Source organism: Pseudorca crassidens, chromosome 14 (genome assembly GCF_039906515.1).
Source record: "Pseudorca crassidens isolate mPseCra1 chromosome 14, mPseCra1.hap1, whole genome shotgun sequence".
NCBI classification, from domain to species: Eukaryota; Metazoa; Chordata; class Mammalia; order Artiodactyla; family Delphinidae; genus Pseudorca; species Pseudorca crassidens.
The window spans coordinates 56,814,159-56,838,055 of NC_090309.1; the positions used below are offsets into that span (position 1 = coordinate 56,814,159).

At 50.1% G+C, this 23,897-nt stretch overlaps 2 protein-coding genes across 2 annotated transcripts in view; one reads left to right on the plus strand and one right to left on the minus strand.

Moving 5' to 3' along the window:
• Nucleotides 1–5,315: 5,315 nt before the first annotated feature.
• Nucleotides 5,316–23,328, minus strand: ABCG8 (ATP binding cassette subfamily G member 8). Its single transcript, XM_067703116.1, has 13 exons — nucleotides 23,096–23,328; nucleotides 18,434–18,535; nucleotides 16,708–16,858; nucleotides 12,940–13,178; nucleotides 12,343–12,475; nucleotides 11,983–12,252; nucleotides 9,563–9,725; nucleotides 9,391–9,474; nucleotides 8,317–8,516; nucleotides 7,815–7,891; nucleotides 6,879–7,146; nucleotides 5,775–5,902; nucleotides 5,316–5,689 (listed from the first exon to the last, which is right to left on the minus strand). Exons 1-13 carry the CDS (start codon nucleotides 23,156–23,158, stop codon nucleotides 5,552–5,554), a joined length of 2,016 nt encoding a protein of 671 aa, XP_067559217.1. The 5' UTR covers nucleotides 23,159–23,328; the 3' UTR covers nucleotides 5,316–5,551.
• The window catches only part of ABCG5 (ATP binding cassette subfamily G member 5), a 38,791-nt gene continuing 34,603 nt past the window's right edge, over nucleotides 19,710–23,897 (plus strand). Inside the window, exons 1-2 of the mRNA XM_067703111.1 lie at nucleotides 19,710–19,869; nucleotides 22,692–23,683. Coding sequence (XP_067559212.1) covers nucleotides 23,538–23,683 — 146 coding nt within the window. The 5' untranslated portion in view covers nucleotides 19,710–19,869; nucleotides 22,692–23,537. The remainder of the gene's footprint in view (nucleotides 19,870–22,691; nucleotides 23,684–23,897) is intronic.

Below are 23,897 nucleotides of genomic sequence, written 5' to 3' on the forward strand. Positions count from 1 at the left end.
GACTTACATCCCCACCAACAGTGCAGGAGGGTTCCCTTTTCTGCACATCCACTTCAGCATTTATTATTTGTAGACTTTTTGATAATAGCCATTCTGACTGGTGTGAGGTGCTGCCTCATTGTAGTTTTGCTATGAATTTTTCTAAAAATTAGCGACGTTGAGCATATTTTCATGTGCCTGTTGACCAAGGGTCTGAAAACTACAGCCTCAGGCCAAATCCAGCATGCTCCCTGTTTTCGTAAATAATGTCCATTATTTACGAAATAAATAACTATTCTGCCCATTTTTTTGATTGGGTTTCTTGTTGTCGTTGAGTTGTATGAGCTGATTGTATATTTTGGATATTAACACATTGTCAGTTGCATCATTTGCAAATATTCTCTCCCATTCTGTAGGTTGTCTTTTCATTCTATTGATGGTTTCCTTTGTTGTGCAAAAGATTGGGTCCCATTGGTTTATTTTTCTTTTTATTTCTTTTGCCTTGAGAGACTGATCTAAGAAAATACTGCTATGATTTATGTCCAAGGATGTTTTTCCTATGTTCTCTTCACAACCCCTGTTTGTGGTAATTACACAGAAGCAGATCTCTACCCTTCTAATGCAGGGAGGGCTCACTGAACTGTGTGCACGCCTCTAGAACAGTGGTTCTTCTCCTTGGCCTCACATGCCCTGAGGAGCATTTTTTTTTAAAACAGACCAGTGGAACCAATCTCTGGGGGTGGGTCCATATTGGCATCTGTTAAAGCTCCAAGGTAGAGAACCACTGCTCTAGGGAAAAAAGAGAGGGAGGGAGGGAGAGAGGGAGAGACAAAGAAAGAAAGGAAGAAAAGACTGAATGGTTCTAACACTCATGACGTCACATGATGTACCTCAGTGGCTGTCAACCCTCACTTCACTCTGAAATCACTGGAGAGTTAAAGAAAAAACCCAGTCTTCTTCCTCCTTCTCCATTCTCCATTCAGGCCTAAAGCCACTAGCTGACCACACTGTGGTTGGGAGTGGCTGTGGGGTGTGAGTTGGGGTGGGAGAACTGTGGTGGGCCAGAGTAGGGTGAGAAGGACACCTCTGCAGACTTAGGGACAACTTGATTTGGGAGTTAGGGCCTTAGCAAGGTGTCCACACAGGGGAAGACATGCAGTGGAGTTGGGAGATTGGTTATGTATTGGAGGTTAATTAAATGAGTGAAAATATTAAGGCTAGTGGAAGCCAGGTTTCTTACAATTGGAGGAGGGAGTTATAATTGCAAAAAGGGACAAAAACTAGACTCAGCTCTGTGGTGGTAGATTGGAATTGGATGTATCAATGTGGGGAAAAAATATATATATAAAAATTTGGACAGATGTGTCTGTGTGTATGTCTGTACACACATACATACACATGTATACACATAAACATATATATGCATACATATAGTCCCTAGCTTTGTCCACTGAGAGGGCCTGGGAACAGTAATGCCCCAGTACCAATGAGCATACTTATCACTCAGATCTTGGCTTCTAAATACCATTTTCCACTGAAAAGAACCAAGATTCTTTAGAGAAATGTCTGCTTCCATGACTAGGGGTTGGGAAAGTACATGATGAGCCTGAAACACTTTGTTGTGAAAGTGTTCAGAGAATGATGGGGACCTGTCAAAGGAGGCAGAAGCCAGCTTGAATGGGCTCCCATTGCCACATCAGGGACAATCTGAACATCCAAGTTAATAATGATGGTAAAAGATTACAACCACTGAATAAACCAGGAAACCACAAGTTGATATTGATATAAATTTAAAAATGAATTAATGGAAAGTGATGAAGAATAGGCCATTTACACAGTTTCTAAATACCTGCCTACAAATGCTTATTAATTACAAAAGGAGGGGAAAGGGTTGACTGTGGTGAAGCCTGGCAACTACTCCTTTGATCAAGTGATCAAAGTGAACAACATCAGTTTGGGACAAATCGAAATCATGCGCCACTGATAGGATGTAATGAGAAAAGCACATCTCTTCTGTGATATTCCTGCCAAAGGTGCGTGACCTGAATTTAATCATGAAAATATATCAGACAAACCAAATCTAGATATATTCTACAAAATCTTCATGTGACAAGGTCATGGGAGTTAAGGAAAGCTGATGATTATTCTGAACTAAAAGAGACCAAAGAGAATTGAGGACTAGATCCAATGCTTGATCCTGATCTGGATCCTTTTGCTATGAAGGACATTGTCAGAACAGTGAGTCTTTTTTTTTTTTTAATACATCTTGATTGGAGTATAATTGCTTCACAATACTGTGTTAGTTTCTGTTGTACAACAAAGTGAATCAGCCGTATGCATACATATATCCCCATATCCCCTCCCCCTTGAGCCTCCCTCTCACCCTCCCTCTCCCACCCCTCTAGGTCATTGCAAAGCACTGAGCTGATGTCCCTGTGCTGTTGCTGCTTCCCACTAGCCATTTTACATTTGGTAGTGTATATATGTCGATGCTATTCTCACTTTGCTCCAGCTTCCCCCTCCCCACCATGTCCTCAACTCTGTTCTCTATGTCTGTGTCTTTATTCCTGCCCTGCCACTAGGCTCATCAGTACCTTTTTAATTTTTTTTAGATTCCATATATATGTGTTAGCATACAGTTATTTGTTTTCCTCTTTCTGACTTACTTCACTCTGTATGACAGACTCTAGGTCCATCCACCTCACTACAAATAACTCCATTTCGTTTCTTTTTATGGCTAATAGTCCATTGTATATATGTGCCACATCTTCTTTATCCATTCATCTGTTGGTGGACACTTAGGTTGCTTCCATGTCCTGGCTATTATAAACAGTGTTGCAATGAACATTGTGGTACATGTCTCTTTTTGAATTATGGTTTTCTTAGGGTATACGCCCAGTAGTGGGATTGCTGGATCATATGGTAGTTCTATTTTTAGTTTTTTAAGGAACTTCCATACTGTTCTCCATAGTGGCTCTATCAATTTACATTCCCACCAACAGTGCAAAAGGGTTCCCTTTTCTCCACACCCTCTCCAGGTGTGTGTTTGTAGATTTTTTGATGGTGGCCATTCTGACTGGTGTGAGGTAATACCTCACTGTAATTTTTTTTTTTTTTTTTTGTGGTACGCGGGCCTCTCACCGTCGCGGCATCTCCCGCTGCGGAACACAGGCTCCGGACGCGCAGGCTCAGCGGCCATGGCTCACGGGCCCAACCGCTCCGCGGCACGCGGGATCCTCCCGGACCGGGGCACAAACCCGCGTCCCCTGCATTGGCAGGCGGACTCTCAACCACTGCGCCACCAGGGAAGCCCCCCTCACTGTAGTTTTGATTTGCATTTCTCTAAGAATTCATGATGTTGAGCATCTTTCGATGTGCTTCTTGGCCATCTGTATGTCTTCTTTGGTGAGATGTCTATTTAGGTCTTCAGCCCATTTTTTAACTGGGTTGTTTATTTTTTTGATATTGAGCTCCATGAGCTGTTTGTATATTTTGGAGATTAATCCTTTGTCTGTTGTTTCATTTGCAAATATTTTCTCCCATTCTGAGGGTTGTCTTTTTGTCTCATTTATGGTTTCCTTTGCTGTGCAAAAGCTTTTACGTTTCATTAGGTCCCATTTGTTTATTTTTGTTTTTATTTTCATTACTCTAGGAGGTGGGTCAAAAAAGATCTTGCTGTGGTTTATGTCAAGGAGTGTTTTTCCTATGTTTTCCTCTAAGAGTTTTACAGTGTCTGATCTTACATTTAGGTCTTTCATCCATTTGGAGTTTATTTTTGTGTATGCTGTTAGGGAGTGTTCTAATTTCATTCTTTTACATGTAGCTGTCCAGTTTTCCCAGCACCACTTACTGAAGAGGCTGTCTTTTTTCCATTGTATGTTCTTGCCCTCCTTTGTCATAAATTAGGTGACTATATATGTGTGCGTTTATCTCTGGGCTTTCTATCCTGAACCATTGATCTATATTTCTGTTTTTGTGCCAGTACTATACTGTCTTGATTACTGTAGCTTTGTAGTATAGTTTGAAGTCAGGGAGCCTGATTCCTCCAGCTCTGTTTTTCTTTTTCAAGATTGCTTTGGCACTGTAACACGGCACATGTGTCACTTTTACATCACCACCATCCAAAGGGCAGACATCATTCAAGACTCACAATAGCCAAAATAGCCAAAGTAAGTGAGTCTTGAATGATGTCTGCCCTTTGGATGGTGGCGATATAAAAGTGACACATGTGCAGTGTTACAGTTTCACCACATGAATATCCCAAGTTTGATGGTTGTATTGTATAAGGGAAGTGTGCTAGCACTGCTCTTCAAGTCTGAATGTATATTCAAATCTCCTGGGGATCTTTTTAAAATGCAGATTCTGATTCAGTGGGTCTCAGTGGGGCCTGAGATTCTGTCAGTCTAACTAGCTCCCAGGCGACACCCATGCTGCTGGCCCAGCGACCGCACTCAAAGTAGCAAGGGCCTAGGAAACCCATGGAGAACATTCACTCTTTGCCTCTTAAACATCCACCTTCCCCCTTCTTTTGGTTCCAGACTCTGGTTTTCCTTTGGGGATCATTCCCTGCCTGCTTTCTGTGCACCTGTTTTGGGTCAGCCTGTCCTCAAGGCTCAGGCATGAAGCATGTGACCTGGGCCTGCTCCATCCCATACTGAGCCACTGTGGAAGGTTCCAGGTTGGTTCTGAGACTCAGCCAGGGCCGGTGAGATGCAACTGTAAGAGTCCTGGCTGAGCTGGCACAGTGTCTATAAACCTCTTCATCTTCTGGAGCCTTCCTTGGCTTCCAAGCCTCACAGTGGCTCAGACCTGCCTTCTGCCCACTAACTCCTAAAGGCCTCGAAGGCCTTTCTGACCCCACATGACTCCACCACATAGTAGCCCTGTGACCTTACTTAGCAGACAATTACTCTGTGCCTCTCTTTCTTCATCTATAAAACAGGATACTGTCCACCACAAAGGGTTGTTTTAACAGAGAAATTAATGACGTGATCCAAATAAATAAAGTGTTTTGCCCTGAACCTGGTGTGGAGCAATTGCTCAGTAAATATTTAATTGTTCAGTTTGGCTTTTGGAGCCCATTACCTCACCCAGAAAGAAGGGATGGTACCTCGCTGGTATGTTTTAGGTCCTTTTCTGTACTGAGAATGGCTCAACAGAGTTTGAGGACCCTGGAAGATGAAGCCAAATATTCCACTAACTATTATGTTGTTGTTTCCACATAGCCTAACTACTCGATTCATACCTAATTTGCTCCTGTCTTGTATTAGTTGCCTATGCAAATACATATCAAAAGGAAATAAATTAACGACACTGTAGGTGTCCCCAAGTATGGTTTTCACATTCCCAGTAAATCGCAAGCTCTGGCCGGGGATCAGAAATATCTTTCGACTGTCTTTATTCTACTGCCATCCTGTGGCCAGCCTGTGCCACTGCAGCACTGTGGACAGGATGTAGCTGAGCTTTGTGTTCTCACGGTCCTCTTTGTGCCTGGGAAGGGTCTCATTGGGAGGAAGTGCAGTGGAAGGGCCTTCTCGAGTCCCCCACCGGCGGGCAGGAGTCTGGGCGTGAATCACCAGTCCTGACTTGACTTCTGTTTGATGAACTTTAAGGACATATAGTACAGGACCATGAAGCCACCACTGATGCCTATGATGAAGAGGTAGATGGCGTAGAGAGGGTATGAGCCCAGGCCCATGGCGTTGAGGATCTGGGGACAGAGACATCAGTGAGCTCATTAAGAACATGCTCAGACGGCTGCCATCTCTTTAGCGTCCAAAGCCTTGGCTCCTTACCATGTCTCCCGGGATAGGGATGGTGATGTTGCCAGCTGCCAGGTGATACGTGTGCCCACCAAACTGGATCTGCATCAGCCCTTCAAAACACCATCGGAGGAAGGACATCTTGGAAATCCACGCGGGCACTGGAGGCGGTGAGAGTCACATTACTCACACAGTCTAATCATCTGCTCCCTGGGAAGTAAGCCTGGAGAGTGGCCATGGTGGCTCTGACCCAAGGACAGCAAGTCCCCTGAGGGAGCAAGGAGGGGTGGGGGTGAGAACAAAAGGGTGAACGGGCAGAGGGGAAGCTCGGGACACCGACTGGGGCAGAGGGACCTAGTGGCTGCAGGATCACCGCACGTTTGACCCATAATAACCCCAGAGAGTAATTTCATCAGGTGTCCAGCGTGTGCTCAGCTTCACATCGCTTACGGACTGGGGAGACTCAGCAGCCCCAAGCCAGAGATTACTGAGTCTGTACCCTGACCCTGCGGAGGCATCACGGTTCAGGGAGGAGGAGGAAGGAACGAACCCTGATCGCACAGGACAGGAAAGGCCTGTGGATGGTGGCGGGTGGCGTTCCTATAGAGAAGGGATGCACAGACTCCATCGTGAGAGCATGGAGTGTCCTGGGGGCTTCAGAAGAGCTGGGTGAGGCAGCAGGGAATGAGCAGCCCCAGGAACACTCGGGGAAAGCAGTGGCTGGATCTGCACCTTAGGAAGCTCGCGCTGCATGGATGAGGGTTGAGAGGGGACATGGAGGAACCAGGGTCACAGATACCGGCCTATCACAGTGGCCCACGATGGGCTGATGGGGGCCAGGGTGGGGGGGTAAGGCAAGAGGACACTTCAGAAAGACACAGGAGGCAGAACTGACTTGGCTCACTGGTGACGTGGAGGGTGAGGGAAGAGTCAAGGGTGGGCCCTGGGTGTCAGCCGGGCTGTATGAGAAGGTGTCATCTGCATCCACGCCCCACTCCCCCTGTGTAGAGCCACTCCCTTGGCACCTGCTCCCAGAAGTCGGACCTAAGGGTTGAGCTCTCATCTCCAGGGGAAAGCAGGCCAATCCAGCCACAGAAGGCCTCAAAACCTTGACCAGGTGAGGGGAGCAGGCCTCACCTGTCCACAGGTTGTCCAAGCTTATCATGAAGCCCCCAGTGAGGTAGAAGGAGTTGTAGAGAGCGTTGCCGAAGAAGGAGGACATGTGGAAGGTGGGGAACAGGGCGGCGGTGGCCATGGCCATGGTTCTGCAGCAGAAGACCACCAGCCACACCAGCAGGAAGTGCAGCAGGAAGGGCTCGGGGCCCGGGCGCAGGTTGGCCAGCCAGTAGGTAGGCATCCCATAGATGATGGTATAGATACAGTGCTCGGGAAGCTCCCCTAGGATCTGCGAAGGACAGACCTTGCAAGGATGTGGAGCCAATGCCTTCATCTGCTACTGTTCTTTAAATGTTCAAAAGCAGCAGCCCCCAGTGACACCAACCTTCCCTCCTGGTGGTTTGATCGGGGTTGCAGCACGGAGGGCTGGTGGGCGTGGGTGTGTGGGACTCTCAAGCATGAGCTCACTGCTGGCTTCCCCCTGCAGATGTCATGTGCTCCCTCTGGGGCAGTTCAGAGCTCCTAAGACCTGGTTTCAAGTCCCCATCCTGCCTGCCCAGACCTGGTAGCTGTGTGGCCTTGAGACAGCCACATAACCTCTCTGAGCCTCCGCTTCCTTGAAATGAGGACAGTCACACCTGCTTGACCCACTTCCCAGGGACATGGTGAGACTGGAGAGGTGAAGTATGCTAGGTGTTTCCCACCTCTTCTTTGTTAGGTTTCTGAGGACCAGAAAAACGTCATTCCTGGTCCATAGTCCTGGCCTTGTGGTAAATGTTTAAACAATATCAAGTCTCTGAAACTCCCCAGAGCAACGTGGCATTTGTAACCACAGACGATGCATGGCCCCACAGTTCAGCAAAACGCTTCCCTGTAACTTCTGTACAACGTGGAGCAGCTTTTTCTGCTCCTCCTCCTACCCGGGGTGGTCACTCACTCTCAGGCCTGACCAGTCACCTTGGCAAAGAAATACGGCTCCGCAGTGTACAGCCCATCTTCTAGTTCATAGTAAAGCAGCGCCCTCTCTGAGTGACCTAGAAAGGGGAGAAAAGGAGAATGAAAAAGTGAAATTAATTTACAGTGTCTCTGTTTGAGTCTCTCTTAGTACAATTAAAAATAGTTTTATTGCCTCAATGTCATGTATTTTTTTTAAAAAACAGGCAATTTTAGATCCTAATTTAGATGTTTGTAATTCTGTGAGTTCTGCATTGCTGTCAGTATAACTCCTGCTAGGACAGGAATGCCTCAGACTCCTTGGTAATTTGTTCTCATTTGCATACTAATACTAATGTTCGAACTTGAAAAACAACCATCATCTTTTATTTCGCAGTCACAGTGAAATTATTCAGTAAACCCGTCTTCTCCAGGAGCTCAGAGGAACTCAGGCCGGCCCTGGACCAGCTCATGGCATGGCCGACGCTGCTCCACATGTGGGTCATGGAGAGCAGGCCACACTCACATTTGGCAATGACATCCAGGATCACGTTGAAAGGGACGAGAGCTCCGATCATGAACAAGACGGCCACCGTGTCCATGAAGGAGAGCTTGACGGCTCCATGGCCATAGTAGAGGAACCCGATGATCAGGGACATCAAGCAGGCCTCTGCCCCGTGGATGAGGAGGGCTGGCAGGTCTCGGAAGTCATTGGAAATCTGACGACTTAAAAAACAGAATAAAGATGTGCCAAGGGACAATAGGCACCAGCACTGTGACCTTGGCAATGTCCTTGAATCTCCGTAAGGCTCATTTTTCTCCTCTGTACAGTGGGGAGGGCAGTGCCCACCTCACAGTTACTGTGAGGGATCAAACGAGAAAATCGATGAACGCATCTGTCTCACAGTAGGTACTCAGTCAATGATTGTGACTTTTATCACCACTGTATCACCTTGCTATTTTATTTAAAGAGTTATCCCGAGGAAATAACCAATCAAGAGCGTAAAGGTGTATGTACAAGGATGTTTGTCATAGAGTTACTTGTAATAGCAAATGACTGAAGGTAATCTGACCATCAATATGGACTTAATGGGTAAATGAATTATGGCTAGATTTGGAAACCCTGAGGAAGACCTAACCAGATGAGAGGCAGAGGCGCTATTCTAAGGCGGGGGGGGAAAAAGGTTACGGAACAACACGTGTGATCCCATTTATGTATTAAAATGGTTATGTGCATGGAAACATCTTAGACTCACACCAAACACTCAGGTCTGGTTTTCTCTGAGGGCCGGTGGATCAAGGAACCTTCCCTTTCTACTTGAGGGTCTCCTGTGTCAACTGAATTTTTCATAGTCATTCTGGGTGATTTCTACGAGCATCTGGCTATCAAGGAAATTTTGATTTTGTTTAAATAATCAAAGTAAGAGGAATGCTCTGTAGCACATGGAGGGCTGGTGCTGGTTTTTTTTCAAATGATTCTGCCTCTTCAAATTCAAATTCCTCTTTCAAATTCACTTTAGATCCAAAGGGCTTAATTTGATACAACAAAGACTTTTGGGGAGTGTGTGTGTGTGTGTGTGTGTGATGAAATGGCAATTACCGGATCAGCGTGTCAAACTGCTGTAGGGGGCCAGGCAGCTTAGTGGGAGGCTGTAAGGGGTTGGTGTCCCTCGGGGAAGCTGGGCTGTCAGGAGACAGAGAGTGTCATGGGGGCTTGGGGGCGGCCACCTTTTGCAGGGCGCTCTTCACGCAGGGCCACCTGGCTGCCTTACCTCTGCACGTAAGTGCCCACACCCTGCTCCCTTGACTCCACTGTCCACAGAAAGTCATCGAAGCCACGTATTCTTTCTTGAAACAAGGCTGCAAGGGACTGAGCCTTCTCCCTGGTGGCCACTTCCTGCTCTTGGCTTCGCCTGTCGATGCTGGTCAAGTCCACTGTAAGCAGAGGGCGACCCGGGCCCCGCAGGTGCTCACAGCCCATGACACTGGTCAGCCCCCGGGGCCCCCGGGACATGATCCCCACCTTCTGAGAGTGGACCATGAAGTGACGGTCAGAGCAGAGAGAGGCAGAGAGCTGCCCAGGACTGTCCCCGATGTCTACAGAGAGCCTTCCTCGGGAGAAGGGCCAGTGAACACTGGCACTGGTCCCACCAAGCAGGCTTATTATGGGGACATCCCCAGGACAGAGAAGGAGGCTTTGGGCTTTTGGAGCCCAAGGCCACAGCACAGTTATGCCCTGGCTCTAACTCTAGCCGTCCAAGAAGCTTGTGATGAGGACTCAGCCTCCCGGGCGTGCCCACCATGGGGAGAAGGCGGGCTGGCCACGGGGAGGCTGAGCAGTCTGGCTCCCAGCAGCTCTAGTTCTCAATGCAAATTAGTCATTTTGGCTTCCCAAGCAGCCTGCCCAAAAGGGAAGAATGTTTTGGCTGGAGGGTGCCAGGGTCTGGCCAAATATTAAGTGTAATTCTCAGTGCCCCGGGAGGAGGGAGCCAGCACGACCAGCTGGAGAACAGACTGGGCCGCACGCACCTCCATGTCACCCCCGCTGGTAGCACCTGGTAGCCCCAGACCACAGCCCTCCTCTCCCGGGGCCCCTGAAATGCCAGAAGGGCACACCCGCCAGTCACAGCCAGGGCCTTCCTAGGCCTCTCCTCCCTCCATCCCTCCCTTGGTCAGGGGATCCCTCTTAACCTCTCTGCCCCTTCCCTCCTCCCATTTTCATGACACATCTCAAGGCGGGATAACGTCTCGGAGAGGCCTTGTAAACCATGAAAGGTCCCTTCAGTGTGTGGGGCCCTAGCTTCAAACGCCAGATTCTCTGCCAGACCGTGGGGCCCGGATCCGTGAGGGCCATCTGCCCCAGGGTTTGTGGGCAAGAGCTACCCCCGCCACCCAAAAATGATAATAATATAAAATTAAGAAAAAGAAAATTTGTTTTTTCAGATCTGGGCACCTGACTTCTGGTAACTTCTCTCTAGGGCTACAGCATATTGTTCCCAAAGGCCAGGCTGGCAGGTGCCCTCTACCCCCTTATCTGGGGGTGACCGGCCAGAGGATGACACACTGGCAGGAAGCCAAACTGGCACGTGGGCACAGGGAGGGAGGGTGACCTCTAGGTGAGTTCACACAGTGGCAGTGAGTGCAGAGGGCGAGGGCTGGTGGGCCAGAGAGAGTGGCCTGTCCTCCTAGGGGAGAGTTGGAGGGTAGATGCCGGGAGGAAGGTGTGGGCAGCAGGGCCTGGAGTCTGGGAGGGGCTGGGCTGGGAGGTGGGAGGCCCAGTTCTGCCGCCTGATTATAAGGACTCCAGTTTTCTCATCTATAAGGACGAAGATGACCGTGGCCTGGCAGGGCTGTGAGGGTCAAAGGGACACCCTCTGGTGCTTGGCACCTGTGGGCACAGTGTCTGCCCTCAAGGAGCTGGTCCTTGTCATCATGTTTACTGGGGAGGCCCTTGCTACACCAGGCCATCCTGGGAGGAAGGCTGGGCTCCAGGTGACCTATGTTTGGGACAAGCCCCAGCTGCTGCTTCCCCATCCCTGGTACAACCACGCAGCCTGTCCGGCAGCCACAGCATTCCTCAGCACTCAGGATCCAGGCACCTGCTTTCAGGGTGGGCACCTGGAAAGGCAACTGTCCCCACAAGAATTGAGGGCCATATGCTGAGGCCTCAGGACCCCAAGCAGAAAGGCATCTCTGGTGCTGACCGCAATTTTCATACCTAGAGATTCATTGGCCAAGACCACCAAAAAGCCCTGAGCTGGCCTGGGCCCTGGGTCCCCCTCCACCACCCAGAGCCTCTGGGCTCCCTGCCTTTGTGGGGGAACCAGGGCACGGCTTTAAGATTTCCTGGTGGTTTCCGACCTCTAATATCCTGTTTCCCTACAGAATCTGAATGAAGACCACAGTTCCAGAAATGGATCCAAACTCTCTTGGATTATATCTCCTCCGGTTTGGAGCTCTCCGAAGGTTCTTATCTGTCATGCACACAAGGGTGGCTATGTCAGAAGCTGCTTTCTTCAGGCCCCCATTCCTAGCATTTGATGCTTGGCAAACTGAAGCCTGTAATACAGCCCATCTGCCCCCCTGTCTCCATGCTCGGTCCTGTTCTCCTGAAGCTTCTGAGAGTTTCTCTCCTGGCGGGGTTCGGGGTGTAGGGGAGCCCTGTTCCTTGCCTCTGGCCTGGCTGGCTCACCATAGTAGTCGGCAGGGTTGCTGTAGCGGGGACAGGGGTGGCCGGCTGCCGTGAAATACTGGACCATGTGCTGGGCTGCCCCCAAGTAGATGGTGGTCCCGGACGTCATCAGGAGGACCAAATCAAACAGCCTGAAGATATCGGAGCGAGGCTGGTGGATGGAGAGGAGCACCAGCCTGTTGCCTTTGGCCAGCCTGGACAGGGTTTTCACCAGGTTGTGGGCTGTGAAGCTGTCGAGGCCAGAGGTGGGTTCATCCAGGATGAGGATTCCTTCCCAACAAAGAGAAGCCTGGTTAAGGGGCAGGGCTCCGGCTGGACCGGATTAAGCCAGGCGGGCGGTGCAGGCCCCTCCTGCCTCACCTGGGTTCCACAGCAGCTGCACTGCGATACTGACTCTGCGCCGCTCGCCCCCGGACACGCCCCGCACGTAGGAGTTACCCATGAGCGTGTTGGCGCATTGGCGCAGCCGCAGCTCCGCGATCACGTCGTCCACCTGGGAGGCAGGGGCCTGCGGGTTTAGGAGGGCTGCGCCGGCCTGCTCGCGGCCTGGCCTGTGGCGACCCACAGTGGAAAGACGCCTGGGTTTACGGCGCCAGCCTTCATTTCCCCGATTCAACGTTTGTTCCCTGATTCTTTCCACACATCCAGAGCAGCTCCCACGTGCCGAGCACAGCACCACTTACTGGGAACGTGGCCATGCCCCGGCTTTCTGCCCGCACGGAGAACCGGAAAACAAGTGAGCAAATATTCATCACACATTTGGGGCTGAGATGGGACTTTCAAGGAAAACGGGGGATGGAGGGGCAGGGCTGAGCGCACGGTGGACGTTTCGGACGGACAGATGGTGAGCTGGGTCGCTCAAACTTGACCTGTGGCCGGACCCTGAGGCAGGAAGTGAGGGACGGGGAGGGGAAGGGTGTTTTGGCTCCTTGGGGGTCACTGGGGTCTGTTAGTTACCCTTTTGTCACGCTGGGCCTGGGAGAAGTCTCTGGGCAGGCGCAGCTGGGCAACAAAAGCCAGGGTCTCGCGGACGGTCAAGTTGGGGAGCAGCTGATCGTGCTGTCGCACGTGGGCCACGCACTTCCTGACCAGCTGGGGCGTGCTGCGCTGCCCGTTGATCCAGATTTGGCCTGACTTAATCTTGCCGCCGTGGCCTCGCCCGGTGATCACATCCAGCAAAGAGGCTCTCCCACAGCCTGAGAAGCCACCAGAAGTATCCCTGAGAGCGGAGCTTCTGCGGGGGCCAGCCTGGAAGCCACTGCCGCCTGTGCGCTCTCCAGACTGCTCTGTCCTTGCAGATGTAACCAGCCCTCAGGGAAGGTGGCACAGCTCTCAGACCTAACTAGGGCAGCCAACTTGAACATTCTGGGGGGTGCGGGGTGTTCAGGCCACGTCGGCCTGTGGCCGCGTGACAGAAGGCTAGAGTCCTAGTTGCCGCATGACTGCCTATGCCTGGAGCGATGCCCCCCCCCCCCCCAAGCAAGGCTGGTGTTAATTGCACTGTGAAGCTTAACTATTTTTGCCTGGCAAACATGCCGGCAACATTTCATCATTCAAACATCATTTGGCTCAGAAGCTGGCACTGTGGGAAGAACTAATTTTGGAGAATTAATAGGGTGTCTTTTAAAAATGCAAAATTGGAACGTATTTTCAGAAAGGGAGAAAAACAGAGAAGTAATAAATGTGGAAATGATTTTAAAACGACAGTACAGTGTGCCTATGGCTTCTGAATTTCTCTACACCCTCTGCACTCATTTTTCTCAGTAGTACCTTCCACTCTTAAAAAAAAAGGATCCATGACACGCAAATTAACACCATCCACTTCTGAATGACATAGTGATTGCTATCAATTTGGAGAAGTAAGTGTCAGATTGGATCAGTTTCCATGAGATTCCACGAGACTCTTTCTCTGGCAGCCATTTGAACTGTAAATGCAGATAGGGTTCAGGCTCTGAGAAGGCCTTCTTGCAAAGGTGCTGGGAATAGCGCAGTCCAATTCCCCCAGGTGGGGTTTTGGTTTCCTTATTGCAAACTCCTTTTGGAGGGCGAATTTTTCAAGTAGTTTTAAACAGGGAAAACTCCAATACACAGTGTAACAGCGCTTCCTTACCACAAGTCCAGGCCTTCCGCAGGCAGCCCCCTGCCCCCAGTGCAACAAACAAAGTTCCAGAGGCCTTCCCGGTGATCCGGCTGCTTACCTACTGGAGGTTCTCAGGGTGGAAGGGGACCTGTACGCTGCCTCCTGGGTGTACCTCATTCAAGGTCCCTGAGAACTTAGGTGGCACAAAATAGCCAGGAGAGAAACCAGAGGGGAGGGCTCTGGCCCTGCTCCTGGCTCAGCCTCGGACATCATAGGGTCCAGGCTCTGGGAGCGCAGGGGACTTTGCTAACATTTACAGGGACCTTAGGATTCCCAGTCAGGGAGCAGGGTGACTACATTTCCTAAACAAAACCGTGGGAGGTGTGGGCAGTCTTTCCAGGGGAGGTTGCCAAGTATATTTGGGGAGATCCTCCGTGAACCAGGAGAAAACACCCACAGGCATTCAAGACCCTTATAAAATGGCTGGAATCTCCAAATCAGTAAATTAATTCGCCTTTGGCACTACTGCTGATTCTATAGAAGAAGCTAAAATGCCTGGGGGGCTGTTTTAATTAATTTCACTTTACTGTTATAATTTTGGTGCGCGGAGTATCGATCACAGGTGGTATAATTGGTAAACCTTTCTAAGAAATCATTTAAATAATTTCAGCCAAGTAAACCTGCAGCTAAACCACACTGAGCCTAGAGTCGAAAGTTCTGGAGATGCTCAGTGTGATTCCTGCTTGGCCTCTCCCCACTGCCCTTTTCTTCAGCTGCAAATCAGGGTTGCTAACAGCTGCAGGACTGTGTGTGGCCAGGATTAACAATCATGACTCTCAGCTTTGTGGAAGTGCCTAGTAAGGCCCGTATGCCCCCTCGACTCTCAGTTCATGAGAAAAAGCAGGTATAACCAGAAAAGCCACCAGGTGTTACAGACAAAACCAAAATTGGCCTGTGAAGTTTCCACATTTTTCTCGTTTAGATCCGAATTGCAGGGGCAGGACCAGAAGTTGGCGGGACTTGATCTGTGGGAGTTGTTTCGGTTACAAAGTGCATTTGCACACATCGTCGCATTTGATCTTCGGTTAGACAATAAACAGAACTTTTCCGCATCAGAAGACTAAAGACTAAAATGGTCAAAAAGTTGGGTAATCTCTACTTCTGGAAATGATTAATTGAAAGGTATAAAGTGCTCCCTCTAACACTGTGTAAGGGAGAAATGCCTTGATCTGTGTTTAAAAAGAAAGAAAGAAAGAAACAGCAAACCCCAAATGGAGTCACCTGTCCTAAGCCCCACACCACCGGACTGAGACTTAATACCTAACTTAATTACAGTTTCAATCTCTCCCGGGAGTGGAATCTTAAACCAGCCCATCTGACATTACCTGGTAAGCACTGATGGACCCCTACTGTCCCCCAAAGGAAGGTGACCTTGCCTAAAACAATCAGCCCTTTGCTAGAATAACTTCCTTGTCCTCCCTCCTTCTGCCTATAAAAGTCTTTCATTTTGTACAGCTTTCCAGTGCTACTTTCTGTCTGCCAGTTGGATTGCTGCCCAATTCATGACTCGTTGAATAAAGTCAGTAAGATCTTTAAAATTTAATCAGTTGAATTTGTTTCATCATCTGAGAACCAGGAAACCAGAGTTCTAGTTCTTGCTCTGCATTAAATGTATGTCCTTAGACATCATTCCTCTTTTCTAAACTTTGGTCTTCTCATCTGTCAGATGAAGGGGGAGTGGTATGGGGCAGGAAGATACTCTAGCAATATTGAGAACTAGGTAGTTTGAAAACCCTCCTCTAAAGATGCTTCCAGGCTGGTCAGGAGAAAGAAAGGTAGAATACAGTGCAAGGGAAAGAACTCTGTTCTCCAAGCCCCCTTCCAGTTCTGGCATTCTACGCTTTTAAGTTTGGCCTGCAGAAGTGACTTTTTTTTTTTTTTTTTTTGCGGTACGCAGGCCTCTCACTGTTGTGGCCTCTCCCGTTGCGGAGCACAGGCTCCGGATGCGCAGGCTCAGCGGCCATGGCTCATGGGCCTAGCTGCTCCGCGGCATGTGGGATCTTCCCGGACCGGGGCACGAACCCGTGTCCCCTGCATCGGCAGGCAGACTCTCAACCACTGCGCCACCAGGGAAGCCCAGAAGTGACTTTTTGAAGCACTCCAAAAATCTGGATCTTTGCAGATGGTTGAAGGTTGAGCTAAGACTTGGGGTATCTGAGAAGTGAATTGTGGCAGAGGCTGTGCCTACCCACTGTTTGACCAAAACAGGAATCTGATTCAGGGGGAGCAATCAATGAGTGCTTCCTGTGGTGGAGGAGTACCCTGGAAAGAATATTCAATTCCAAAGCTGCATGATGCTTTTGGAAAGGCCTTACCTTGATATTAATGAAGGACCAAAACTCTGACTGTAGCTGTAAGAGGCCCACTCATGATTCATAAGGGCAGTGACTGCCTGAGAGCAAGTAAATGGAGGAGCTGAGATTTGAACCCAGCTGTCAGACCCAGAACTTGTGCTCTTATCACTCTGCTATATTATTCTACTGGTCAGCAAAGCGTTCTGTAAAGAGCATCTGTTTGTTTGAGGGACCACTCTGCATCCCAGGAGAGAGAGAACCCATTGCCCAGCTATTTGCCCTTATTGGTACCTGAGCTCCCTATGACGGCCAGCATCTGTCCACTCCTCACTTTGAAGCTCAGATTCTGAATGCCTAGCTCACAAGAGTCCTTGTGAGATGTCCAGGGCATCCTGAAGTGAGACAGCTGCTTAAACCAAGGCACCTGGGAGGCTATGTCCACCTGTGGGGAGACATGAAAAGGTTCCTCAGAGAGCTTCACTTCTGTTCAGCTCCCTCCAGGAGACATCCTCCTGCTGATACACAACAGGACTGAGGGGTCCCCCACTCATGTTCTACCAAACATGGAGGTGGACCCCACCATGCTGAGAACCTGAAGCTGTCATTTCCAAGTCTGAAGAGAAGACTTGGGAAGCATGTGTAATAGCAGAACAGAAATAAATACAAACATGGAGGGACTTCCTTGGTGGCCCAGTGGTTAAGAATCCTCCTGCCAATGCAGGGGACATGGGTTCGATCCCTGGTCTGGGAAGATCCCACATGCCGCCCAGAGCAGCAAAGCCCGTGAGCCACAACTACTGAGCCTGCATTCTAGAGCCTGCAAGCCACAACTACGGAAGCCCGCACACCTAGAGCCCATGCGCTGCAACAAGAAAAGCCACCGCAGTGAGAAGCCCGCGCACCACAACAAAGAGTAGCCCCTGCTCGCCGCAACTAGAGAAAGCCTGCGTGCAGCAACAAAGACCCAATGCAGCCTAAAAAAAAAATACACAACATAAAAAAGTTTAAAAAAAAACACAACGTGGAGCAAAACAATGTTTTTATTTAATAGTAATTTACTAATAACTTACCGGGCATTTACTGTGTGCAAGGCATTGTATTCATCTGCTTATTATATCCATTATCATTCAGTCCTCATTGCAAACCTACTATAACGTATGTACTGTTATAATCCCTGTTTACAGATGAGGCTCAGAGCAGTGAAGTAGCTTGCTCAAGGTCACACAGCTAGTAAGTGGCAGAGCAGAGAAAGGTTATGGTGGGGCTTGTCAGCTTGTTCTAACTCACTTTCCCAGAAGCCAGGCTTGGGCCTCCGAGGTTTACCATCCCAGGTCTCAGCATGTTCTGCCTGGGCCACCTCATATCTGGCCCTGGGGAGGCGTGGGAAATAGGGGTCCTAGAATCTGACCAGGAGATTCCTGACAGCCTCTGAAAGGGCAGCAGTCCTTGCACTCTGATATTTTATTAGCTCCAGGGAAGTACATTTTACAAAAAGAAAAAATATATACACACACACACATATGTGTATATATGTATGTAAAACTGATGAGATCTGAGTAAAGTCTGTAGTTTGGTTAATCGTATTATATCATGGTTAATTTCTTAGTTTTGATCACTGTGCTATGGGTAAGCAAGATGTTAAAATTAGGGGAGGGTGGGCAAAGTGTATATGGGAACTCTGCACTATTTTTGCAACTTTTTCAAAAGTCTAAAATTATTTCAAAATATAAAGTTAAAAATGAGTTTTAGAGATTTTCCCCCACGGGCTCACATGGTTGGCTTTATGTTTTAACAAAGGTCTCATTGTCTTTTTCATGTCTGTCAACCCCCAGCTCCAATATGTGTACTTGACGGACGTCTCCGTGGTGCTTGCAGCCAAAACGTGAGGTATCACTGTGGCCTGGACTCCGTCCTTAGGGCAGAGGGCCCCCAGCTGGGTTCACCCTTCCCTTCCACTTGGGGAATTGTTTGGCCCTCCCTGCCTGCTCCTCCCACCTGCACTCAGGTGTGCCTCTACCTGGTAGCTGAGATCTCGGACCTCCAAGGTATTGGACTGGCCACTGTAGGTGAAGTACAGGCTGTTGTCACTTTCAGAGGAGAACACGCTGTCCTGGAGGCCCTGCCGGGAGACATGACAGGTGAGGGGCTCCTTCAGAAGGAGGAGGACATAGGAGAAAACAGAGAGAGGAGACCCAGAGAGGTGAGAGCAGGAGCTAGCGTGGGTGAGATCCCGAGTGGACAAGAGATGGATTTGCAGGAGGAACCCAAGGGCTCTGAGAAAACAGGAGCATCCATGAGGGCAGGGCTCCGCCTCCCTGCAGAGAGAGCTTTGGGGCTTCCCTCCAGCACAGCCTCTGGCCCCAGAGAAGCTCAACCGCAGGCTGCTGGAAGCTGAACGCAGATCTCTCTTGGAAGAGACCCAGACCCTGGACTGGAGAGAGCTTCGTGAGCCTCTGTGCTCAGAGAAGACCTGGGCTGGGGGCTGGCCTTTAACTCTCTCTTCCCTGCATCTGGCTTAGTATCTCCTGATGCCAAACAGACTTTCCATACCCAGCATGTGAGAGGAAGACCGCTGTCAACAAGCTAGTGCTCGGTACTTGTGAAGACACTACCATTAGAGGAGTTGCATCTTATCTTGGTAACGATTTTTCACAACAAAGCTCTTCAAAATGCTGTTGGGAGATTTTAGAGGAAGTCCCTGTCATCACCATCGTTGTCCTCCTCCTCCTCATCACCATCTTGTTGCTGTTTTTGGAGTGCTGCTTTATTTGAATGTACATCAAACAAATCAATGCTTCATGGTATCAGCTGATAACTTCGAATGATATTAACCATCTGCAGATCTGAGTTCCTTCTGTTTTATCAATTCAATCATTTAAATCACTGAGGCCCAAGCAAGGAAGAACCTGCCTCATAAGATTTCTGTTATTTTTTTTTTAACATATTCAATTTTTCTTTCATTGCAGCAGTGCAGGGGAAAGTACACATTCATTAATAAGTTCCTGTTGATAACAAGTTCCTGTTGATTCCGATCTCCCCTCAGAGCTGCCATTCCCCCACTGATGTGTTCCTTCAATCAATCAATCAAGCATCCAACAAATACTTATGGGGGCCCACATCATGCTTTAGTCTTGAGTTTGGGGTGTGACTGTGAAAAGAACAGTCTTTGAGAAGCTTAGATTTCAGTGGATGAGACAGGTGATGAGGATGGAGCAAGACAGGCAGACGTAGAGGCAGGCTGACCTTGAGCACCCAATCAGGCTATATTTTCACTGTCTCCACAGCGTCCGTGTGCTTTATGTGGCAACAACATGGCTTGTGACTTCTGTGAAAATAACATCCAGCAGTCTTTGTCAAAGCATCCCTGCAATGTTGGAGGTCCTTAAAAGGGACATTGAGACCAATGGAAGTGGAGGGAAGTAAATCCGGGGGACAGTCTGCTGCAGGCTCACTGTGAGTACCCCCAGAGTTCTGGGAGAGTGTGGAAACAGCAGACCATAGCTACTTACCTTGTTTAATGTTTAAACTAGTACAGTATAGATCCTATATTATATAGAAAAACATAGGAAAGATCAACAGCTAAGTCAGCAGAAGGACTGTCTTTGGGGTATAGGAAGGGTTACAGGAGGGAAGGGTCCATGGTGGGTAGGGGGAGTGGATGGGCTTCAAAGCTATTGGTAATTTGTGATGGGTATGGGAGTTCACCATTCTTGTTTTTGTTTTTGTTTTTTGGCGGTACATGGGCCTCTCACTGTTGTGGCCTCTCCCGTTGCGGAGCACAGGCTCCGGACGCGCAGGCTCAGCGGCCATGGCTCATGGGTCCAGCCGCTCCGCGGCATGGGATCTTCTCAGACCGGGGCACGAGCCCGCGTCCCCTGCATCGGCAGGCGGACTCTCAACCACTGCGCCACCAGGGAAGCCCTAGTTCACCATTCTTTAAACTGCTTTGTCTGAAATATTTCAAAATATGTTGTCAAGTTGAGAGAGTGTGTCCTTGAGGAGAAGTCCAGAGTTCCGCTCTCACCTCGACCCCCAGCTGCAGGAGGCGAGAGGGTCACGCCCTCAGAGATGGAGAATGAAGCTGGTGGGGAGGTCATGGGTAGCTCTGGATTCCGGCGGGTCGGCCCTGCAGCCCTGCCCCTCAGTCACCACCTGCACAACGGGCATTCCCACTGCCTAGTTTTCCTATTGTATTTGGTTAAACCATCAGAAAGTCTGTCCATTGCTCAGAGACTCATTTGGGCTAACATGCATCCTGCTTGTTTGTTCTTAAAAGGTAAATATCTGCAGGAGGAACATTAGTCAATTGTAGAAGGTATGAATTAGCTCAGAATTTGCTTCTGCAACAAACAGCTGGGCCAGAATCTCCCCAGGTTAGATTTGGAGGTAGAGGTGCTGCTGAGAAAGGAGGGCTGGACACTTTGGAGTCTGGAGCAGTGTGTGGTGGTGACCTTAAGCCTAGAGGCTTCCACTCTCCAGGTAGGAGCTTGGAGGAGGTGGAGGGTGCTGGGGCCCTGGGGAAAGAGGTGTCAGATGGGAAGACAGATGAAAGAAAGGAGAGAGGTGCATGCTCCCTGCTCCTGGGCTAAGTTGGCAGGCGCAGGCCAGCCAGGGGCCCCGGCCACCAGCAAGGGCCTGTGCTATCCAGAGCTGCGTAGAACGCTCAACTTTCAGAAGAAGAGAATTCGTGGCTAGGCTGGGGACCACCTCTGTTCCATTTTGAAATATTTTCCTTGGCTCCCAGGAAGGATTTGTTAGAGGCTTCCTGAGGTTTTGACAAACTCTCTGTATTTTTCAAATGCTTAAATATCTGTTCAGCTGACATCTTAATCAGTATGACTGTCAGAACATCACTTGAATTTCTGACAGGTGACACCCAAAAAAGCAAAAGCAGGTTTATTTGTAGGTAACCAGCTCGGCTGCTGCTGGGCTACATTGTAATTTCTCCTTGTATTAACTTCTGATCAGATTCCTGAGTCAGGAGCATAGAGAAGGAAACTCGGGGAGCGCAGAACCCAAGTTCCTTGCTCTGAGATGAGGAACCCGTGCCCTGGAAAAGTAGTGTCATGCTGAGGACTCCACACACAGGCCTCAGTCCCTCTTGTCCTCTTCTGGCCGGGCTTTTGCCCACAGACCGAAGAGCCTATGGGCCGAGGGCGCCTGCCATTCTACGTACCTGCGACCCCAGAATTCCCTGTGCAGGTGGCCACAAGCCCACTCCCAGGGCTGCATGAACTTCGTCTCAGGCCTATCCTCCTGGGCACCCCAGGCCAGAGGGGCATTTGTTTGTGGAGGGTATGGGTGGAATGTGGGTGGGCAGGATGGGGTGACCACATAGGGGTGTGTGTGGTCATGTGTGGCGTTGGGTGTGGGCAGATAAGGGAGACAGGCTGTGGCTTGGACTGGAAGCCACAAATCCTAGAATTTTTCAATTTACACCTGGCCTTGCACATTGTGAAGAAGGTATGTCAAGCTAAGGGGATAAAAACTATTTTATTTAATAGCTTTTAACTTGACTGGTAACTTTTAAATATCTAGACATAGGGTACATAGCCCTCAGCCTCTTATTCCAGGCTCCATAAATGTTAGGGGCAAACTGTCGCTTGGCACCTTGAATAACGGGAGTGGAGAAAAGGCAATTGGAAATGGCAGGGCCCGCACACATTCCTGGATGTCAGATTCGGGCAGTTCTTTGCATCCCAAGCGGTGGTGGCTGAATTGTCAGACCTTCTAGAAAGTGTCCCCAAAGCCACGGGGGACTTTGTCTCCTGTTCAGGCTGAGAGCAAGCACTGCAGCCACGGCCCTTAGGAATCCTTTCCCGGCAGGGTCGGCCCCGGGGGGTGTTCCCAGAGCACAGCTGGTCACCTGCTGTGTCTGCAGAGCTGACTGGGAGTGGTGGGTTCCCGAGCCCTGGCTGAAGTCAGGTCCTAGCCACTCAAGGCCAGTCCAGGTGGCCTGTGGCCCTTCATGTCTTTCTGTCCCCACCCCTCAGCCCACCCACAGCCAGAGAAGACAGATGGGACAGTGGCATGAGGTGGGCGTGGAAGGTGGGCATCTGCTTCCTTTCTGTCTTCTGATTTCACTTCTTGCTTCAAACCCCACCCACATCCTGATTTCAGTCAAAGGCCATTTTTCAGGCAAACATTTCTCATGTAAAATGACGGCGGAGACCCTGTACCTCTTGGCCCCCTCGCGTCGTGTATTCCTTCCAGCTCTCTCCGGGATCTTACGACCGCCTGCTGTATTTGGAGCATAAATTCTGATGTTCCCACAGAGTCCTCTGCCATCCTGTCTCATCAGTTTGCTGCCACTGAGGCTCTGAACTTGACAGCCACACGGACAGAGGAGACACGGCAACATCCCCGCGAGGTGCGAGCGCATTTCCGTGATGGAGTCTCATTTGGAAAGAAGCCAGATCGGCTCAGGTCGCAAACAAGAACATCATTTCCCTGTAGGAGCACGTCTTAGGACAGGAAGGGACCTCAGAGGCCCCCCACCAACCCCTGGCCCCTGAGTCCGCTCCCCTCAGCCCTCTGATGCCCAGGAAGTGGAGTCCTGCTGTCACGTCCTCGCTCTGCTTGTGGTCCTGCTGGTGACTTAGGCCCGAAAGTTCCTGAGGGAGAGAAAGGTCCAATGTGCCCCCTCCCACCAGGACTGTGGTGACTCCCCATCACTCACCGAGTCATCCTGGGGAGCAGCCCTGTCCCCCAGCCCTGTCTCCTGTGGGGCCTCCTCAGCCATGGGGCCCAGTGGTGTCTGCGCCTGTCTCTGCAGCTTCCTTTGGACTTAACCACTGCCGGCCAGGGCCAATGTTCTCTGTCTCCCAGAGCTAGGCAACCTCTGGTCTGGCTCCCAGCATTCCTCTCTGCCCAGCCCTGCCACAAACACGGGCTGTGTGCTCTGCCCGCTGCCGAGATAACACGCAGACACACTCTGGCTAAAGGTACATCAGATAATGGCATCCACGGCCAAACCCCAGGCCCGCCACGGGGAAGGCCTGAGGAGGGGCTCCAGGGCCAGGTGAGGGGCAGGCGGGACTGTCTGCCTCTGGCTCCTCGGCTGAAGCCGCCCCAGGGAGGGTCAGGCGAGAGAATTCCCCTGTCTCTGCGGCCCGTTAGCCATGAGTGAACTCCACTTTTTGACCCCTGCGGGGTCCTCGGAACTCCAGGTAAACAGAAGCTCTCAGTGCTCCCTAGAGGAGGTTCCTGCAGCTGCTTCTAAGCCTCGACACAGCCTGGGCATTCTCCATGCCTCCTACAGTGTCAGGTAAGTCCAGTGCCTCTTTCATCTGCTGGGAGCTTTGAGCTGTGGTCAGGGACAGGCATGGCCTGAGGTGAGTGGGCCTCCCTGCCCTCTGCTGGCTTTCCTCACTAAGGGGGGGCATGCATGGAGGCTTGGGCTCCTTCTCTAGTGGGTGGAGGTAGAGAGAGGAGAGGGGAAGGGCTGCCAGAGGGAAGTGAGGGGCCATGGTGAACAGCCC

Excerpts from the sequence above, each read along its gene's own strand:
- ABCG8 (XM_067703116.1), bottom strand. The coding sequence starts at position 23,158 with ATGGCTGAGGAGGCCCCACAGGAGACAGGGCTGGGGGACAGGGCTGCT. Across the intron at positions 16,859-18,433 it reads TCCGAGATCTCAGCTACCAG|GTGGACATAGCCTCCCAGGT; the intron begins GTAGAGGCACAC and ends GTCTCCCCACAG. Across the intron at positions 8,517-9,390 it reads CAGTTTGACACGCTGATCCG|TCGTCAGATTTCCAATGACT; the intron begins GTAATTGCCATT and ends CTGTTTTTTAAG.